Below are 20,746 nucleotides of genomic sequence, written 5' to 3'. Positions count from 1 at the left end.
GTTTATACTTAACTAGAGCTTGTTCATATGCACAATATTTTTTTTTCCTTTTTTCCTAAGAGTGATGGCAAATTTTTCTGGAAGAATCTTCAAATTTTTAAATATATAAGAAGGCACTTATAAAATTAATGCTTCACTTTGGAACATTTTCATGAAAAGTAAAAATTTAGTGGACTGTAAAGTATCCATAAAATTGACCCAAATGAAACAATTAATATTTGAATAATGTTTTAAACTTATAAAGGTATTTTACATTTATGAGTTCATTTAAATCTCAAAACAGCCTATGGGTGTGGTATCATAAGCCCAAATTTATAGGTGTGCAACTTGGGGCTCAAACCCCAGCTAAGTTTGTCAACCCAGGTCATGTATATCCATATCACTGATTGTTTTAACTACACTGCAATACTTTGGAAAGTAGCTTTCTAGTCTGATTATGATGGTTACAATTGTGAGACAATTTCCCATGCCTTTTTCAACATTATTTTCCTAAGATTCATCTGTGTTGTTCACTTTAGTAACAATTCTTATACTTTCCAATGCTGTGTTTTACTCCATTATGTGAACAGACCATAAGGTATTTATTCATTTATCTCTTAATGCAGCTGTCCCCAACCTTTTTGGCATCAGGGGCCGGTTTCACAGAAGACAATTTTTCCATGGACCAGAGGTGGGGGGTGGGGATGGTTTCGGGATGATTCAAGTGCATTACATTTATTGTGCGGTCAAACCTCTCTGCTAATGATACTGTGTATTTGCAGCCTCTCCCCAGCGCTAGCGTCACTGCCTCAGCTCTATCTCAGATCGTCAGGCATTAGATTCTCATAAGGAGCACACAACACAGATCTCTCGCATGTGCAGTTTACAGCAGGGGGGGGTCACACTCCTAAGAGAATCTAATGCCACCACTGATCTGACAGGAGGTAGAACTTATGCAGTGATGCAAGCGAGAAGGAAGAGCTGTAAATACAGATCAAGCTTCGCTGGCTCACCCTCTGCTCACCTCCTGCTGTGTGGCCTGGTTCCTAACAGGCTGCAGACTGGTACAGGTCATCTGCCCAGGGGATTGGGGACTATAGTCTTAACGGACATTTGCATTATTTCCCCTTTTGAAATTATACTTAGTGCATCAATGAATTTTTTGTACATATATCCTGGTGGACACATGCAAGAGTTTCTCTGCACCATATACCTAGCAAAAAAATTACTGGGTCATAAGGTACGCATATGCGTTGCTCAACTTTAGTAGCTGTGTCCAGCTCTTCTCCAAAGTCTTTACAGTAACTAATAACATATCATATAATACTTCTATAGCGTTCAAAAACAAAACTAAAGATTATTTTGAAATATGTGTATACCTGATAAGGTTTTTTAAAGGGAAAATGGAGAACCCTAATAATAATATACAGTATAGCAGTCATTTCTAGGGAAGAGGGAAAAGAATGAAATGAGGAGTAGTCACAAATAGCCTCAAAATATTGTTAATAGTCTAGGTTTTAATGCTAGTTGTGGATTCCAGGGTTTCTATAATTAAACTTTATAACTTACATATGTGTTATATGTATTCTTTTATATGTATGAATATTTACATAATTTTAAATCTTGGTTGTACAATAATAAAAATTTGAAAAGGGTTATAACCCTTGGGAATTGTTGAAAAATCACATTTTAAAATGAATTTATTATATTTTTAAGATGAAAATATTTAAAATAAACACAAGTTTTTAATGTATTGTGCCAAATTTTGATAATTTTGAGGTCTCAAGATAATACCTCCTCTTATTCAATGTTTGGTTGGTTCGTTTGTTTGTTCTTAGCCACCTCAATCAGGTCACAGAAATTAGACGTTGGGAAACAAAGGACAGGATTTGGTAATGTTTACTCTTACCGAGGCATTTTTCCTCTCGTTGAATACATCTATCTATGAAAACATTTAAATTAGCCAATTAGCAAAGAAATAAAATGATGACAAATGATGACTAACCCAGGGGCCTAAAAAAGAAAAATTAAATTGAGTAATCCAAAGTAAAGTAAATGTCAGCATATATCCCCAATATGTGTACAAGGGCTATCACCATCTCATTATATTAAGAATGGCTGAATACTTTTCGGACAGCGTATTTATTTCCAAATTACATATGTGTATATACTACTGTTCTATGTTATAGACATTTGAACCATATACAAAAAAAGACATTTATAAGCAATTTGATTTAAAAAGTAGGTTCTAAGGCAAAGTTGTAATGTGTTCTTCCTACACCCCAGTGGGTCAGCCCAGGCACCTCACCAGGCTCACACACTCTGCTTAGGAGATTACCAGTGCAACTTACAAGAAGAACCGCACCAAGAAGCAAGTAGCCCAAACTTGCGTAAGGGCACTGCTATTTCATTTGTAAATCTACATTGTTCAGTTATCTATTCAACCTCTTCCTACTACTCTGAAGAAATTAATGTGTCTGTCTGAGTTAAAGTAGGTAACATACAATTAGTTTAACTGTGTTTACAATAGTGTAAAGGAGGGTTAAAGACACTATCTTTAGATTTTTACTTATGTCCCAGGAACTCAATGGAAAAACAAAAACATAAGACCAAAAAAATCACCTTTGTGGTATTGGTAATTGATTTTTTTTTTTTTAGCTTTCAAAGTAGATAAAATCAACACCTTAAAAGACTTGTCTTTAACCCAGGCTTTCTTTTATTAAAGTGTACAATTGCAGGTGCATGCCTAGAGGAGTAATAGCTTGTTCCTAACAAAAGAGTCTAGATTCCACAATATGCCTTTTGCCAGAGGCATCATTCCCCAAAGCATACAGCTAACTGCATCTCCTGCTGTACCTGTAACAATTTAATTGTATAAGTCAGCCCAGTCAAGCATCTCCAGCTCATGACTGGGAGACATGAAATTCATTGTCATTATTGTCCCTGTCATTTTGGATCATTATATCCTACTGCAGAATTTTCCTCACTTCAGTGCATTTTTACCTCCAGGAGCCAGGGATTATAGCTGAGGTTGGGGTGGGGGCAGGACCGTGAACTACATTTACCTCAGGGGAGCCAGAGATTAAATTGGCTTTGCTCTCTCTCGAGCTGAATTCATCTATTTGTACGCTGTGAGTTTTAGGTTGGAATAAAAATGAATATTCTAGTGAAACCCTGGCTTTAATTCCCCTTTGAAACATGGATATAACCAACTTTTATTTACATTAGGAAAGCCAATGTAATTTCTTGTAGGTTGCTATTTTCATATGTGCATAAAGAACGCTTAGAGGTATCATCGGGTATGAAATAGCAGACATCTCTCTCTGTCAGTGTCTTGACTTTCAGAAAGGAAGAAGTTAAAGCTATAATTTTCTTCTCCAGTTTCATTTTATAGAGGCTTAATGGGGGTATTTAATGGTTTTAAATATTTAATGATTTTTAATTATATCTCATTTTCTGTGTGCTGGATTGGATGACTGGAGTCCAACTAGAATGCCACCAAAGATCCACTCTGGGAACTGAGGACTGAAGTGGATAGAGGAAGACAAAATAAATACCAGGAAATAACTGGCTACCCCCCAGCAGCTGGTTCACATCATCTCACAGCTGCCACGTTCCCCAAGCATATTATGCCTTCAACACTTCCTTCTGACCTGGGAGAGTTGGCCAGGGCACCACACCCTCTACCTGGTAACCCCATTATCAGTGGTCATAGCCAGAGTCCAGTGTAAAAGTCTTCACGAAGAGAGGACTATGAGGACTAGTAAGAAAAGACTAGGATGTGTCTCCATCAGGAAGCGAGTGACTGTATGTTTTCTAACAATATAAGAAGAAAACATAAATGGAGGAAAAACCTGGTATGTCACCTCCTATCCCAACTTTCATTTCATATGGATTTTACTGAGAAATTTGACATTTACTCTGTCTGCATTAAAAAAGATGACAGTTATTCCTCCATATGTATGAGTTTGTTTTACAACAGTTAACAATAAAATATGGCAATGGATCATACTTAGGCCCATGCACAGAATAGCCACTATAATTACTCCATCAAAAAGAACATAGAATTTATGTTATTACCTTTATGGACCCTTGTTGGGGAATAGATTTTTGGTTTAATCATGAGCAACAGCCATCAGAATTTACTTAGGATGAGCTGTGCTTATGAGTAATCAAGACAAATTTTTTGACCTTTGTACATTTTGTACTTCAGAAGGAACACCTTACATTCCTAACATCTCTGTGTGAAAGAGACTTTAAAGAGGTCTTCTCAGCCCTGGTCCAAGTTAACAGCAATGATCACTTGTCTGTCCCACTATATTTTCACACCGTTATATGTCAGTTTTCACTGGTGCTGAAGTAACTGTATAATGTATTACTAATAAGGATTTTCAGTTAGCAAAACTTCTTATGGCATTAAAAGTTCATTTGAATACTTCTGCCACTTTTACAACAGAATCAAGATTCTCCCTAGGTGAAAGTTATAAAAAATTGATAAAAAATGATTTCTGTTCATTTTAAAATGGCTAATTTTATGCTACGTGAATTTCACCTCAGTAAGTTATTTTTTAAGTAAAAAAAAAACAGTTATTTCAAGTAGCCTGAAGAATGTATCTTGAAATTATTTAGGTGACTGTTATTAAATTCTCATAATGATTATTTATAAAGAAAAGTAAATTTTTTCCTATTAAGAAAGGTTTACCTTACAAATTAAAATGGTCAGAGTTGAGTTTGCAATACTAAAAAGTTCACAAGAATATTCTTTTCCTCTCTGAAATACGTTGGTAGCAGGATGATTCTGTACTATCATTGTTCTGGTCAAGGGGTAAGGCATCCCTTCCCTTTTTTGAGCATGCATTTACTGCATTTAATTCCTTTACCTACGTGCTTCTCTCCAACTTATTTCCATGTTGATATTTAATTTGCTCATCACACCCTGTTAGGCGAAACAAAAGTTGCCCTATCTATGAATACACTGTGAAACTGTTTCACATTCTTATTTTGTCTCCCCCCAAATATAACACAATTGAGCCTGTATCATTTCAGAATAAGGGCAAAAAACCAAATTATTTATTACAAATGAATAGAATATAATTATTTTTACTCCTTTGGTTCAAGACTTAAGATTTTACAACTAATTTCCAAACAGCTCTTTAACATTTTTTAAATAACAATTCAAAATTTCAATAATCTTCACTAAACTCAATTTTGTAACCTATAACAAGCTATAATAATCAATTCTAGATTAAATAATTCTGTTTCTTCTTGATTCTGATAAAATAATGTTTCTTCTGCATTATGTACCATAAGTTTTCTTTGGTTTCCCCATGTAGAATCAATAAGAATCTATAATTTCTAACAATACCAAACCAACGTAAAACAGGATCCACAAACTCAGACATGGAATCCACTAATATTTCTGCCAAGAAGATCCAGATATGTACAAGATAATAAATAACATTATTAGTTAGTTTCCAACACATCACATGGTATAGAAAATCAGTGAGAATTTGAGATGGTTTGAGCAGGAGGGATTTGCAATAAGAGGCAAAGGCCACAAACATTCCCCTGTCGGGATGGACAGGATGCTATTTACAGAATGCCTTCTTACTCCTCCTGGACCAAAAATCTCTTTACTATAATCACCCAATAAACTACAATGGATTAACATTAAGGGTCTGATGCAGAGAAAGCAAATTCACAGTTAAAGTTGTCCTTTAACACGTGAGCTCAATTGAGGGCACCAAAAAAGTAGTTAAGTGGCCCCCCTGTGGTGTTCAGATGCTGGAAGGCACTGTAAACTGTGATTTTTCTAGCTTTTAATATTTGCCTAAGACCCTTAACATTTTTTCTAATATTGTTGCTCCTAGAACATTTTGTTGAATTTAGTCCCCCTTGCCCCCTCTGCACATATACTTTTTGCATTTATATATAAATGCCTGACAGAGTTCTGAATTGATTAAGAAATGTAACACTGGAAAAAGGGAAAAAACGTTAGGGATAGCCTTGAGGACATCCCATAATGTGAAGTATAAATATAAAAGTCTCCTGAATAAAAAAGAAATTCTTCTTGACAAGAGTTGAGATATGTAATACTAAATATAAAAGATCACATAATGGGGGTGGAGGGCTCACTGAGATACAGACGTAAACCATCCTTGGCATCACAAAACTTCTAAGACTGTGAACATGTGCAATTATCTGTATCCAGCTATTTCCTTATAAATGAACATTCTTGGACTATATTCCAATCTCATACACTCTTTAAAATTACGAGTAAAATTTTACAAACGCTTTGCCTGTTTTGTTTTATACTGTTTTGTGTCCTTCAAATAAAAGTGGACAAAATTATATTGTACACATGTAAAAAAAAATGAGCACTGAACACATGGCAAATGGAAACTAGGTAATGTCACTGTTAGAAAACATCTAACAATAATAAAATAAAGAGTAAAAACTGAGGGCTTGGTTTAACAGATGCAATGTTCAAAGACCTTCATCACATAAATTATACAGTCAAGAATTGTGTCCTGTGCAAAATACAAACATGTCAATTCCAGCCCAACGGGCATTTTTCCCTAGGTTTATAACCCCTTGAAAATAGAGGTTTCATCTAGAAAATCTAACAGATCCTCAGCTGCTTTCAACATTATAATATATTCATAAGGCAGGTATTCACTAGCAAATACATAACAAATTAAATGGCATGATTATAATGATGAGAAATGGACCAAACAAAAACCATGAGACACAAAGTAAAAATCAAAGAAGAAAAGGAGTATGTAAAACAAACAATATTAAAGACAAAACATTATGGGGAGTGTTTCAGCCAGTGTTAGAGAAAATGGTGAGCATGTGTGTGCAAGTGCATCTGTGTATCGTGTAAAGTTAACATTCAAAGGATGCCAAACTATTTCATTAAGAATAGATTATAAGGGTCATGTATGGGAGTAAAGTATCTTGTAAGAAAAAAAGTCACATACCATCATAGTAGACAATTGCTCCTACCAGTCTGTCCTTCTGGAGCATTGGGAAATGTTCAAGGGCTCTTGATTTGCTGAGAACATAACTGCTTTTCAAGCAATTACTTCCTGCAACCAGATCATATAGCTTGATTCCTACCCAGTAGTATGGTAACTGCCACCATCTACAGCATAAATAGGGGGGAAAGGTTCTTTAGAAACAGAGTATAACATTATAGAATGTCACTTTAAATTACAAAATGTTTTTCATTTAAGAAAAACAAAGCATACCTAGAAGTGGACTGTAAAAGAAACAAACCTGCATAACTGTTTTTTGACATCATCCTAGCTGAAGTCTGTAAGTACATGAATCAATGAGATTTTAAATGAATCTTCTCGAAGGCAGTGATTCCCAATCAACATAGCTGCATATTAGAATTCTCTGGGGAACTTTAAATATAAATACTGGGCCAAGCACGGTGACTCACACTTGTAATCCCAACATATTGGGAGGCCAAGGCGGGAGGATCACTTGAGACCAGCAGTTCAAACTCAGCCTGGCAACATAGAAAAACCCCCTCTCTACAAAAAACAGAAAAATTACTCGGGTGTGATGACATGTGCCTATAGTCCCAGCTGCTCAAGGGAGAGCTGAGGCAGGAGGATTGCCAGACCCCAGGTGTTCGAGAACACAGTGAACTACAATCAGGCCACTGCACTCCAGCCTGGGTGACATAGTAAGACTCTGTCTCTGAATACGTACATATATACATACTAATGCCTGGGACTCACATGTCCACAGATTGATTTAACTGGACTAGGCTGAGGGCCTAGATGACTATAATGTGTGCTCAGGGTTGAGAATCACTGGTTTATGTCGTCCTAGGCAATCTATAACAAAAGATGGACAAAATTATAAAATCTGTTCCTAAGTCCCCACAACACTCGCATGGCTAAAAGAGTTATATAACCCATTTTTTCATATCACCTGTATCCCCAACTAAAGGCAACTTCATGGCAACTTAGCTCTAATAACATTAGGGAAATTGGGTTTTATAATATTATAATCTGACATCTCCTAACCAAACTTCAGTTTTGGTTAACTCAGATACTTAAAATGATTCAAAATGGCTTGAGTTTCAAGTTGGTACATAGTGGGTTTAGATTTCACAGCAGGATATATTTTGGCTCAGCATTTTATACTCTGCTAAGGGTGCTCTCATGTTCATCAGTACGAATGCCACTCTTCATCTATACACTCTCAGAAAATGGAACAAGAAACTACTGATTACCAATACAGAACACAACCTCCTTTGCCTTCAAGATCTGGTCCTTAGAGATGAGTGGGTGGAGAGTAATTTAAGAAAAGTCACACTTTTAAATACAACAATGGGAAATATTTGAAAAGGATTAAATATTAGAGCCAATTAAGACCACATTAAGAAATATACATTGAGGGATTATTTTCATTAAAACTGTCATTCTATTGAATTCAGATAAGCAAACAGCATACAGGTGGTATCAAAAAGCTTACTTGTAAATTGGAAGCATTATAGGCAATGGAGCTGATAAATGGGGAGCAATTTCTAGTAGGTTGGCACGCTCATGAAGGGCTTCTTTTACCATCCTATACTGAAAGGCAAAACAGAGAAAATTAGTTTGGCAGTAACAGATCATAATATTTTCAAATGGCAAATAGACACCCTGCCAACTGATTGATACACAGAAACCTTCTACCTCTGAGTGAGGATAGCTCCCTCCTAATCAAATTTCTAATAATACATCATGCTGTCAACCTCAAAGATTTTTTAGAAACCTTAACTGTATTTGCATAGGAGAAAAACATGCTGTCAGAGTTCCCAGGTGTAAGATATTTTCCTGACTTGAGTTACAAGATTATTGTAGCCATTTATCTTGCATCCTCTCTGTATTGTCTCCTTTTCTTAGCTCCCCATAATATTTTCTCTGTGTAAGAGGTAGCAGATTGTTTAAATTCATGCTAAAAGTTTTCTTCTTGGCTTCACTAAACCATGCAAAGATGATACTTAACAGTTGCACAGTATTTCACAGATTATAAAAAGCCTTTTGTCTTTACTCCTGTAGTCTTCCTTATGCCTCTCTCTAAAGAGCAAGCACTGCTATTATAATTCTAATTTTACAAATAAGAAAACTGAGGCTCACAGATGTTAAGTAAACACAGAACACAAACGCAGAACACAAGTTAGCCGATTCCAAATCCTATGCTGTTTTCTTTGCATCCATCACGATGCCCAAGAGAAACATAAGAAAAGGGGACAGATTCGAAAGTGACTTGTCAAGGGAAAAAAAAGGGGACAGATTCAAAACTTGACAGTGTCAAGTCGGTGCTGCTGTGTTTTTCATGTACGAAAAGCAGATAGGGAGTTCAGCTGATTTTTTTTACCCCTCTGGGAAATGTCATCTTCCACACTGCCTTGGCAGTTTTCAAATGGTGGCAGACTGGACACAATAAAGTGTGACATAAGAAAAGCATGACTCAGATCATCTTTTCCTTAAGAATATGTCAGTGACAATATGAGCGTATGATTGCAGTGGCAGTCAAAGAAGACTAATTTGGCACTCCCCCTGCATTACAACTCAGCTCCCCTGAAACTGCTTTCAAAGTAGCAATTTGGTGGCCATCGGCAAAAACCCAATCACAATTGGTAAAAGGCAACACATCCAAAAGTGATTTTGTAAATCTGCTACTTTGACATGCCTGTGTAGAAAAAGCCCCTGATTACCCATAAACATAATGCTACAGGAAAGAACTGACAACCTCTCCTGAAAGATATTCCAGTAGAATACACGAAATAGGTATTACCAATAGGGAGAAATGTTAAAAGCCATAAAAAAAAAAAAAAATCCACCTGATTTAATTGGGTAGAAAAAAAGCAGAGTCGCAATTTTTGTTTAACAACCAGCATACACAATTACCTGCTCGATATCCAACTTCATGATGGCCTTCTGAAGATATCTCACACCACCATGGATCAATTTAGTGCTTCTGCTGCTGGTCCCTGATGAGAAATCATCTCTTTCTACAAGGGCTGTTTTTAGTCCTGTGTAACCAGAAAACCAAATTAACTTCTTAAATTACACAATTTGTATGTAATTCATTAAAGGCACTTCTCCAGGGTAGAGACAATCACAAGAAAAATTACTCTGAACATGGATAAATTTGTATTCAAAGTGCAGTACACTGTCTATATTATAATGAAGAGATTTTAGGCTCTTCCTGGGGGAAAAGTCAAACCAGAACTAGAAGCATATTAAACTGTGAATGAATCACAAATAGAGGATATTACAGTATAATTTCATGGCAGTAACATACTCCAGTGCATTTAGAGGGTCAAAGAAGAGCCTGACACCCATCTCTACCCATGTAGAGTTAACTGAACATCCCTCACTCCAAGAATCTAAACATGTTCCAGCCCCTCATCTCTGGTCTATTCTATTACATCACCGATAAATCTAGACTAGACCTCCTTCTGTGTGCTGACTTCTATTCAGAAATGTGTCTGGGGCGGTGTTATATAGTAAGTATAAAGTGAAAAAGATATCCAAGATATCAAAACAGAAGAAAAAAAGAATAACTGCTGATATTGAGGAGTTTCTAGTCTAATTTAAAACATTCAAAAAAATTCAAACATGGAAATATTTTAGAATTACAAAGAAATATAAGCCAGTATAAATAAACACAGTGAGGGTAGCCATAAATTAAAAAAAATATTCTTGATAAGGTCAGGTTGAGGAAAGACAGATCAGTTCCAGAAGTTACCCTTGCCCCTTGTATTTGAAGGTTGCTATAGATCTCTTGGGGACAAAACTAGTTTGGTTTGGTTTGGTTTGGTTTGGTTTGGTTACAGAGACATCCTGCCTCTTCCAGATTGGAGATGACCAGGAGTACAACAAGTGACACACTCTAGTAGAGAGATGAAAGCCAAAACCTCAAAAGACCCAAAGCAGACATCAATACCAAGTCACGAGCAATTTTCATGGCCTGGCATACCATCTCTCTTCTTGGGGGATGAGAGAATGTCATAGAATCCAATTACAATGAGAATACATAACCAGAGCAGTTTGGGCTCGCAAAGTTCATACAGAAGAACTTGTGCATGTATTCAATTCAGAGCCATTTATTACATTTAATACCAAAGGGTCGTTTTTATAACTTTTAACAGTTTAAATAACGTACCCAAATGTCATCATAAAATCAGGGCAATTCCCTTGACTCAAAAGGACAAAATATTTAGAAACTATGGAAAGAAAAGTAGAGAACTTTAACTCAAGGGCAAAAACTGCTAATGCCTTAACTAGCTTGCAAAATAACACAAAAATTACAGGTATCATAGACCCAGGTCGCTCATAAGCATATATAACAGAGAAATTTCTGTAAAATTATAAAACCACAGCAATGCTTATTACATTTAGCACTGAATGTATTAAAAACACAGAAAAATATTAGTACTGTTTTAAAAAATTGAGAGCCAAAAGTGCTGATACTGGAAATGAATAAGGCACGGACCAGGCTGTGAGAGGCAAGTAAACAAAGTGCAGCAAAGTTTAATAGGGACCACATGTGAAAACAGAGGACTCACCTTCCTCCAGGTTAGAAGTTAAACTCAGGACATAAACTCAGAATTGCATATAACCAAAATTACATTTGCAAATCATAAAAATGTATGGTCTTGGTGAGCTATATCACCTTTTCTTAGTAAGTTCAACACAGAGTTCTTCTTCCAGCACTAAAATAGACCATCTTTTCTTCAGTTGAAGATCAGATGAGGGAGTTGACTTTCAAGTGGTATTTAAGAGTCAGATTATTTAAAATAGACCTGTCTTTAAACTCTGGAATCACAGTCAAGGCATCAAGATGTCCACACCATGAGAAACAGAGAAATAAGACTGCGAGAGGCCAAGCAGCCTCCCTTCCAGCCCATGGCTTCCTCACGTGGGCCTGCCCTAAGGTATCCTACAAGCTATGGTAGATAAACTTCCAAAACAGTTCCAGTAATCCCAACTCCCTAATATGTAACACCCTGCCCTTGAGTGTGGGTGGACCTAGCACCTTGCTTCTATCAAGCAGAATACAGCACAAGTATTAGCACCTCACTTCTGTGATTAGGTTACAAAAGATAGGGAAGTGCTCTCTCTCTTGCTAGCACTCACTTGCCCTCTCGCTGGCTTGCTCAAGTGAAGCAAGCTGTCATGTGTGAGTCCAGGAAGAAAGAGAGCCACCCCCTCGCCCCCATCAGCAGGTCACCAGGAACTGAGGTGTCAGTCCAACAACCCAGGAGGAACTAAATCCTGCCAACAGCCATGTGAGTTCCTGGGAAACACTATAAGCCTGTGAGAGACTCAGAGGCAGAGGACCCCCCCCCCAAGGCTCACCCAGATTCCCAGCTCACCAAAAGTGAGGGATAATAAATGTTGCTGTTTTGAGCCACCAAATTTGGGGGATAGTTTATTGATGACCCAATTTCCTATGTGAAGATTAACTACAGCCAAGATTATACCTGGGGTCTTCAGGAAAGTCTATTGAGGAGTCTGTGATCAGGAATGGTGGAGGGGAGGAGAGGAATCACACTGGCAAAGACAAGCCTAAGGAGGAGAAGTGGCCCAGCATTTTCAGGGGCTGCTTGTCACTTGGGCTGCAGTGCAGGGCACAAGGGGCAATGTGAAGGAGGCCCCATGGGAAGAATGGGCAAGGCATATCACCAAGGGATTTTGATCCACATCACAAGACAGTAATACCTAGATCTCCTCAAAAGGAAAATGCCTCTGAGAACATGGTTGTTCCTGGATCAGTTTGAGAAACAAATGCTTCATTAAGGGGAAAACAACAACAACAAAAGATATGTTATTGATAACACACAAACATGAACCTGAGTACTGTACTCAGTAACAAGGCATCCATTCCAGAGAACCAGGGTGTGCTTGTTAATTTTCTTTCATTATTACAAAAGAATACAATTTAATTTTTTTCCCAGCAGTTCACAGATAGCATTTTGAGAAATTATTAAGCTGCTTGTCAGGGGAACCATCAAAGTGTTTTAAACTGAGACCAGGCACGGTGGTTCACGCCTGGAACCCCGGCAGTTTAGAAGGCCAAGATAGGAGGACTGCTTAAGCCCAGGAGTTGGAGGTCACAGAGCTATGAAGACACCACTGCACTTCAGCCTGCGCAATAGAGTGAGACTCTGTCTCTAAAAAAAAAGAAAGAAAAAGAAAAAAGTATTTTAAGTTTTAAGCTGAGAAATCAGAATAGTGTTCTAGAAAGATTTTCTGACCACAGGGATTGGGGGTGGAGCTGGAGAAGGGCTGGTGGCAGGAGACCATTGAGGGCACGGGAGCCATATAGCACGATCAGGGCAAGGCAGAAGGTTGCACTGGAGACTGATACGAAGAGAGAATTTTATGGACTGTGTTGTCAGGGTGGATTTTTTTTCTTTTCCAAACTGACACAGTGTGAGGCAGGGAAGTACTCTAGGAATTAGCAAGCTATCGCCAGGGGATATTTCAGGATATTTAAGTGAGAGCTAACACTTTAAGGCTCTCAAAACTGCTTTTTCCAGTATTTGGACATTTTAAAAGTTATTCACATGTACATATGTGAGAAACTCTAGTGAATACCAATGAAAGTTAAAATAGGCCTCTCTGTCAAACCCGGCTGTTTTTCCTGTCCCATTATTTCCATTGTCTAATCATCAAGTTACCCACCAGAATTTCTAGAGAAAAATGATACTGCTCCTTCCAGAGCCAAAACTTTAAAAAATGTAGTCGCTAAAGTTATGGCTAAATTGATATATTCAAGCACTGTGTAACCTAAAAGTATTACTAAAAGTTTTCTGAATCACAAAAAAAGATACCCTAAAAAACGAAATTTTTTTTAAAATTTCAAATATCATTATATGCTAAATGTTCTGAATGTCTCATATTTGTTGAATGAGAAAGAGAGAAGTAGAAAGGAGGAAAATAACACAAAATCAAGACATTATTGTTTGTTGTAACTCCTTCTCATAACTTATTCCTTAACTATTAATAATTAACCAAATGCAACGCAAACAATAAAATGTTAAGCCTTTTGATGTTCTTGTATGGTTCTGTTATCCAATCTGTTCCTTTCTATTTTACCTATCAAAAAATTCAAACTATTTTCCTCCCCTCAAAAACTTAATGATCTGAAATTAAGAGCTCAGTTTTCTGAAATTTTCTGAAATTTTAAGTATAAGGCAAGGAAGTAGGGGGGAAAAGGAGCTGCTTTATCCTCTCTGAGAGAGTGAATAGTATTTTTTTATGTTTTAGAGATGGGATCTCACCATGTTGCTAGGCTGGCCTGGAACTCCTGAGCTCAAGAGATCCTCCTGCCTCAGTCTCCCTAGCAGCTGGGACTACAGGTATGTGCCATTGTGCTCAACTAGTATTTTTAAGTGACAGTCAATGTTAACATTTGGTGCTCTTAGGTTAAATAATTAAGTGTGAAGGACATCAAAAATAATGTACCCAGGATTCAACCAACTACTCATTGCTATGAATTTGAAGGGGCTGGGAAAAAGATCCTCCTTCAGAGTGGAAACAGTGATCTCTTCACACTGCAGGTAGGGAAGGACTGGCTTCCCTATGCAATAAAAACTAGTTCAAGATTTTCTAAGGAATACTTATTTGTTTTCTAGGTTTTATTATTAAAATTTACTTTTTATGGAAAAAGCAATAAGCTCTATTACTATTGAGATGAACCAGAACATCTGGGGTGGTATTATTATTATTTAATTTTTCATTTTTAATATTGATTACTTTTAGAAAGTAGTCTCAGGAACTTCATGACAGTAATAAAATATTAACATTCGGAATAAAATTACTCTGAAATCTTAGGCAGAAAAACAAGATTAGTTATAGTAGAAGAATAAAGTCAACTTGAAATCTACCATCCACTCATCTTCACCCCATCTCTTAACACATTGAAACTGTATCTTCTGGGTGGAGCCAGAGGGATGAACTAAATGCAGCTCTTTACAGCTTTGTCTTTTCTCACCTGAGTAAGAATGTCTAGCTACTTCCAACTAAACCAATTCATGGATCAAGACAGTTGGAAGAATATAAAGGGATAATTACAATCTAAGGGGAAAAATTGTACGACATTTTAACTTTCACAACATGAAATAGAACAGAAGTATATTTTAATACCTTTTACTGATTATCTTATTATGCATGAAAACATGCTCAATGTAATAAATGCAGAGAAGCAAAGAGAACAAAATAAAACTCTCCTGTAATCACACCATTCAGAGATAACCATAGCTGACATTTGGGTGTTTAAACGTTCACATTTTCTATGCATGTATATAACCACATATGTACATTTTTACAAAAATAAGATCACGTGGTATATTTTATTTAATTTTTTTCATTTAACACTGTTTTTTGTAAACACTTCTCATGTCAATAAATATTTTGTATGATTTTATTTTTAATGTGTGGATAGTATTAGATTGACTATTCATAATAATGTATTCAATTTTGTTCTTTTTTTTTTTTAAGAGATGAGGTCTCACTGTGTCACTCAAGCTGGAGGGCAGTGTTACAATCACTGCTCACTGCAGCCTCGAACTCCTAGACTCAAGCTATCCTCCTGTCTCTGGTTTGGAATAGCTGGGGCTAAAGACAAACACCACCACACCCAACTAATTTATTTTTTAATTTTTTTAGAGGCAGGGTTTCACTATGTTGCCCAGACTGGCCTTGAACTCCTACCCTCAAGCAATCTTCCCACCTCAGCCTCTCGAGTCACTGGGATTACAGGTATAAGCCACAGCGCCTGGCTCAATTTCTTATTTTTGAATATTTGGGTTATTTCCTTTTTTCTCTATCACAGAAAGTACTGCAAGATTTTATTTCCATTTAGATTCTCTGTATCTGTAATTATTTCATTAGAATAAATTTTCAGATGTCATTATTGAGGTATTTTTAAATATTATAGAAAGGTGAGAGTATCACTACAAAATAACGATCAGAGGTACCAAGGTAATAACACACAAATCAGAAAGCTAAGGACACTTTGTACATTAGCACCATAAACACAGGTATTAAAGCCACATGCTGCATGAAGTAAAAATGATACAGTGTAAGGAAAGGTGAGTTTATCTTTCTTCAGAAAAGCTTTGGGCACTTAATTTTGGACTTCAGCCATTGCCATTAATAAGAAAAGGAACTAACCCAAAGGCTGCACATTTTATATGAAGGATCAATTTCTCTAAACACTAACACTCCTATAAATCTGCAAAATAATGCTAGCTTGGTAATCCTCACTATCATGATCCGATCCTGCACTTCGGCCTGGCATCCTCTAACAATGAATGCTAGCATTTTACAAAAACTGTGTAATAGCGGATTGGTTATTTGATCCCCATTTCTATGTTTCTATTAGAAAACAGATAAACTAGTAATAGAGATACTATGTTAAGTTAGAACATATTGTTAACATACTTGGTGTTCCTTAAGTACATAGGTGATTATAAAGTCACAAAACTGTATTAAGCTATAACATTAATTATAATAAGACAGTTTTTATGAATCAAGCTGTTGGGACAGTTTTTGGGAATCAAGTTGTTGTTGTTGCTTTCTCTTTTTGTTTTGTTATTATAAAAATAGCCAATGTTCAAAGGGAGGAATAATATCCAATAATATAAAGGGTAAAAAGAGAAAATAATGAAAATAATATACTATTGACTTTCTAGTTACAAAATCCAGAGATAACCAATGTTAACTATTAAAACTATCTCATGTATTTTATCAGAACTTTCTATGCTTATGAAAGTACAAAACTCATACACTTTTTTGCTTAAAAACAAATAGAATTAACACTCATTCTTCACAACTTGCATTTTAAAATTTGTAACACATCTTAACCATATTCCCCATAAATACTTATATATCCACCTCTTTTCAATAACTGAATATATCCCAATTTATTGCTAGTACAAATATACTTTAAATAAAATACTAATCAACATGGCATTGCATAAAGTTGGTAAATCTGACTGGCTTAAAAAAATCAATATGGCATTGTAAGTTTGTCTTTGAAATCTTTCTCTTCTCTAAACACAGAGAAAACCACACACACACACACAGATATATAGATATATATATATATATATATATATATATATATTTTTTTTTTTTTTTTTTTTTTAAAGGACATGGTTTTTAAAGGACATGGTTGACTCAAAAATAAGACAAACATTCCATGGACCAGAAATGTAGCAGAAACTAAGAGCAGAGTATTTAGGCCAAAAGCTTTTTGTCTTGGTGGGCTCGGCATCTAGAAATAGGCAAAGGCAACCAAGCTCTCAGTTCCTGAAGGGTAAGAGGAATACAACTACCCGTTGCGAGGAAAGGTAAAGAAGCCAGTGGAACACCTGAATGCTGGGGCTGAAAAAAGGCTCCACCACTTGCACAAGGAGGCTGACAACCTTCCCTTGACCACTCTCTGGGGAGGTGGACTATCTGCTGGGACATGCCAAGGAAGCAGGAAAACAGACACAACCCGGACACCAACTCCAGAGCCAAGGTGTCAGCTGATCCGCAAGGTTCCCAAGAGGAACACAAGGCAGGAGCCTCCATTTTCCTCTAGGAAAAGTTCCTAATGGGACTTAAGGATGGTAGCTACGATATCTATAGAGCTGAGGGTATACCAAACTGATCTAAGATGAAGCATAGAAAGGAGGGCAAATCAAAAAGATGGAAGATAAGGCCGGGCGCTGTGGCTCACGCCTGTAATCCTAGCTCTTGGGAGGCCGAGGCGGGCGGATTGCTCAAGGTCAGGAGTTCAAAACCAGCCTGAGCAAGAGCGAGACCCCGTCTCTACTATAAATAGAAAGAAATTAATTGGCCAACTGATATATATATAAAAAATTAGCTGGGCATGGTGGCGCATGCCTGTAGTCCCAGCTACTCGGGAGGCTGAGGCAGGAGGATCACTCGAGCCCAGGAGTTTGAGGTTGCTGTGAGCTAGGCTGACGCCATGGCACTCACTCTAGCCTGGACAACAAAGCGAGACTCTGTCTCAAAAAAAAAAAACAAAACAAAAAAAAAAAAAAAATGATGGAAGATAAAGAACACAAAGTTAATGCACATGAAATCAAAATAAATGTAAGTGAATTAAATTCATCTATTAAAAGATATTATCTATTAAGTATTAAAAATAAATAAATGGAATCTAGCTACATACTGTTTAACATAGACATACCAAAACCAAAGGATATAGAAAAGTTGGAAACAACCTGAAACAAACCCTGTCTGCCTGACATTTTATAAATATTTTTCCAAATTTCACACGCTTTTACTTTACTATAGGTAAATTTTAATTTTTATAAAATCAAATTTAGCAGCATTTTCTAGTATGGCTTTTGTTGGTGTAATCCTTAAAAACACCTCTCCTACTTCATTTTTTTTTTAATTCACAAATACTTTCTTCTAATGGTTTTATGGTGTTTCATTTTTAAATCCTTAATTCACATAGAATATGATAAAACACATGCATACACACATATATATAAATTGGGGGCAGTGGATACTCCAATATCATTTATTACATAATCAATAATGACAGTTTTGAAATGCTGCCTTTATCATATTCTAAACGTCATGTATTTATATTTATTTCTAGACTTTTACTTTTATTCCACTCATCTATTCCTTTAACAAACTACTTTAATTATAGTAGCTTTAGAATACACTTTACTATCTGATAGGTCTCTTCCTCCCTTATCAGTATTCTTTTTCAAAATTAATCTAGTAAATCTAACACAGCTTCTCAAATCCATTCCCCTGACCCTAACCAAAGGAAATCACTATATTAAAATTATGTTAAATTTCCAGATTAATTTTAAGAGGAATTTGCAATCTAGTCTCATTAGCAGTGTCCAGCAAACAGGAAACTTTCATCCGCTGCAGTTCAACCTCTTGATTTTCTCCTACTCTCATGATGGAGGTGGAGGGTACTGAAGGGTGGGGACCTATAATCCTCAGAATGCACTATCTCCAGGGCTCTCCCGTTTATGCATTTTTTCTGCAATGCACATACCCCACCCCTTTTCTAAATCTTTATTTATGGGAAAGAGTGTTATTTTTTTTTTTTTTTTTTTTTGAGACAGAGTCTCACTTTGTTGCCCAGGCTAGAGTGAGTGCCGTGGTGTCAGCCTGGCTCACAGCAACCTCAATCTCCGAGGCTCAGCGATCCTACTGCCTCAGCCTCCCGAGTAGCTGGGACTACAGGCATGCGCCACCATGCCCAGCTAATTTTTTGTATATATATTTTTAGTTGGTCAATTAATTTATTTCTATTTTTGGTAGAGACGGGGTCTCGCTCAGGCTGGTTTCGAACTACTGACCTTGAGCAATCCGCCCGCCTCGGCCTCCCAAAGTGCTAGGATTACAGGCGTGAGCCACCACGCCCGGCCTAAAAGAGTGTTATTATTATCCTCCATTTATGCCTGAGAAACTTGAGGTTCTCTGTAACATTAAGATACTTGTTGAAGGTCATGGAGCTAGTATGCAATGGAGCCGAGATTTGACCTCAGTTCATTCTAATTCTGAACTGTGACCTTAATCACTGTACTGTACTGCCTTAGACTTAAAGGAAGTATAGAGGACATTCAAGAATTGTAGCCAGATACCATTTATAAACTAAAAGTATGTATACACTTTTTTTTTTTTGTATACACTTTTAAACAAGAAAACTACAATTAACATTTCCCTCCAGCAAGAGGCAGTTTTCTTTGGAATGTGAACTGAAACCATAGGTTAAATTTTATACATCAGATTTTAAACCAAAAATGTACTAGGTGATCCCAGATACATATAGGTAAAATCACATAAAAGAACATAAAGAACTAAAGAAAACATCTTGAAGAACCCTGAGGGAGTGAATACGTTTATTGGATTCTCCTGGTTCCAGCTTCCTTGGGGAGCCAAGTGCCCACAGCTGGGCTTCAGGGCTGTGTTTCTGCCCAGGAACTGGACTCAAAGGTGTTAAACAGTGAAGTAATTTCTATTGATCCTAAAGACCTGCAGGAGAACGTGAGGAGAATTGTGCAGATTATGTTTATAAAATAATATTCCCAAATGAAACAAATGAAATTTGATTCCTGAGAAAATGCAGATGATAAGAATGCAAATAAATGTTCATTATGAAGACTCCATGACTTTTTCCTCTTTCCCTGCAGTCTTTGCTTATCCATTACCAAAATTGCATTTGGGCATAGTATTTTATCAAAAAGCTTGTGCAAACATTTTTATACAAGCCCTTTAACATCTAGTGGTTCCCCCAAAACTTTGAGGTCCTGAAAAATCTAATTATTACTGGTAACTTTAAAAGATCACAGTAATTTATTTTTGTCAAATGTGACTAAAGATTAATGGATACAATCAGGAATAATTTGGTAAAAACATATCAAATGCAGAGAAAGCAAAATTTGTTGTTAAGTGAAGCATCAAATATAATAAAAGAGCAAATTCCATGAATGAACAGCAACAATGCACAATTCATTAACCAAATGCCTATGATTATTTCACACTTCAGAGGGCCACTGATATGATCAGGAACTGTAGTAAAAGGATAAATATAGATTACCTTCAGCATCTCTTTATACATTTTAATTATAAACACTACCCCTGAGGGCTACCAGCATAGTATACAAAATACAACTAAGGTTTGTCTATCCCTTTTATAAATCATAATTCCATACATATGTAAAAGATACTCAATTATTTTAAGACAGCAATCA

At 36.5% G+C, this 20,746-nt stretch overlaps 1 protein-coding gene across 5 annotated transcripts in view; it reads right to left on the bottom strand.

Moving 5' to 3' along the window:
- The window catches only part of GPD2 (glycerol-3-phosphate dehydrogenase 2), a 143,861-nt gene that overhangs the window by 61,363 nt on the left and 61,752 nt on the right, over positions 1-20,746 (bottom strand). For all 5 annotated transcript variants that reach the window (XM_012742734.3, XM_012742732.3, XM_012742733.3 and 2 more), the window contains 3 exons: positions 9,897-10,021; positions 8,476-8,573; positions 6,963-7,126 (listed from right to left, as the gene is read on the bottom strand). In XM_012742734.3, the coding sequence (XP_012598188.2) occupies positions 6,963-7,126; positions 8,476-8,573; positions 9,897-10,021 (387 nt within the window). The remainder of the gene's footprint in view (positions 1-6,962; positions 7,127-8,475; positions 8,574-9,896; positions 10,022-20,746) is intronic.

Source organism: Microcebus murinus, chromosome 8 (genome assembly GCF_040939455.1).
Source record: "Microcebus murinus isolate Inina chromosome 8, M.murinus_Inina_mat1.0, whole genome shotgun sequence".
NCBI lineage: Eukaryota > Metazoa > Chordata > Mammalia > Primates > Cheirogaleidae > Microcebus > Microcebus murinus.
Note: the sequence above shows the minus strand (reverse complement) of the source record. Positions and strands in the feature narration are given on the sequence as shown.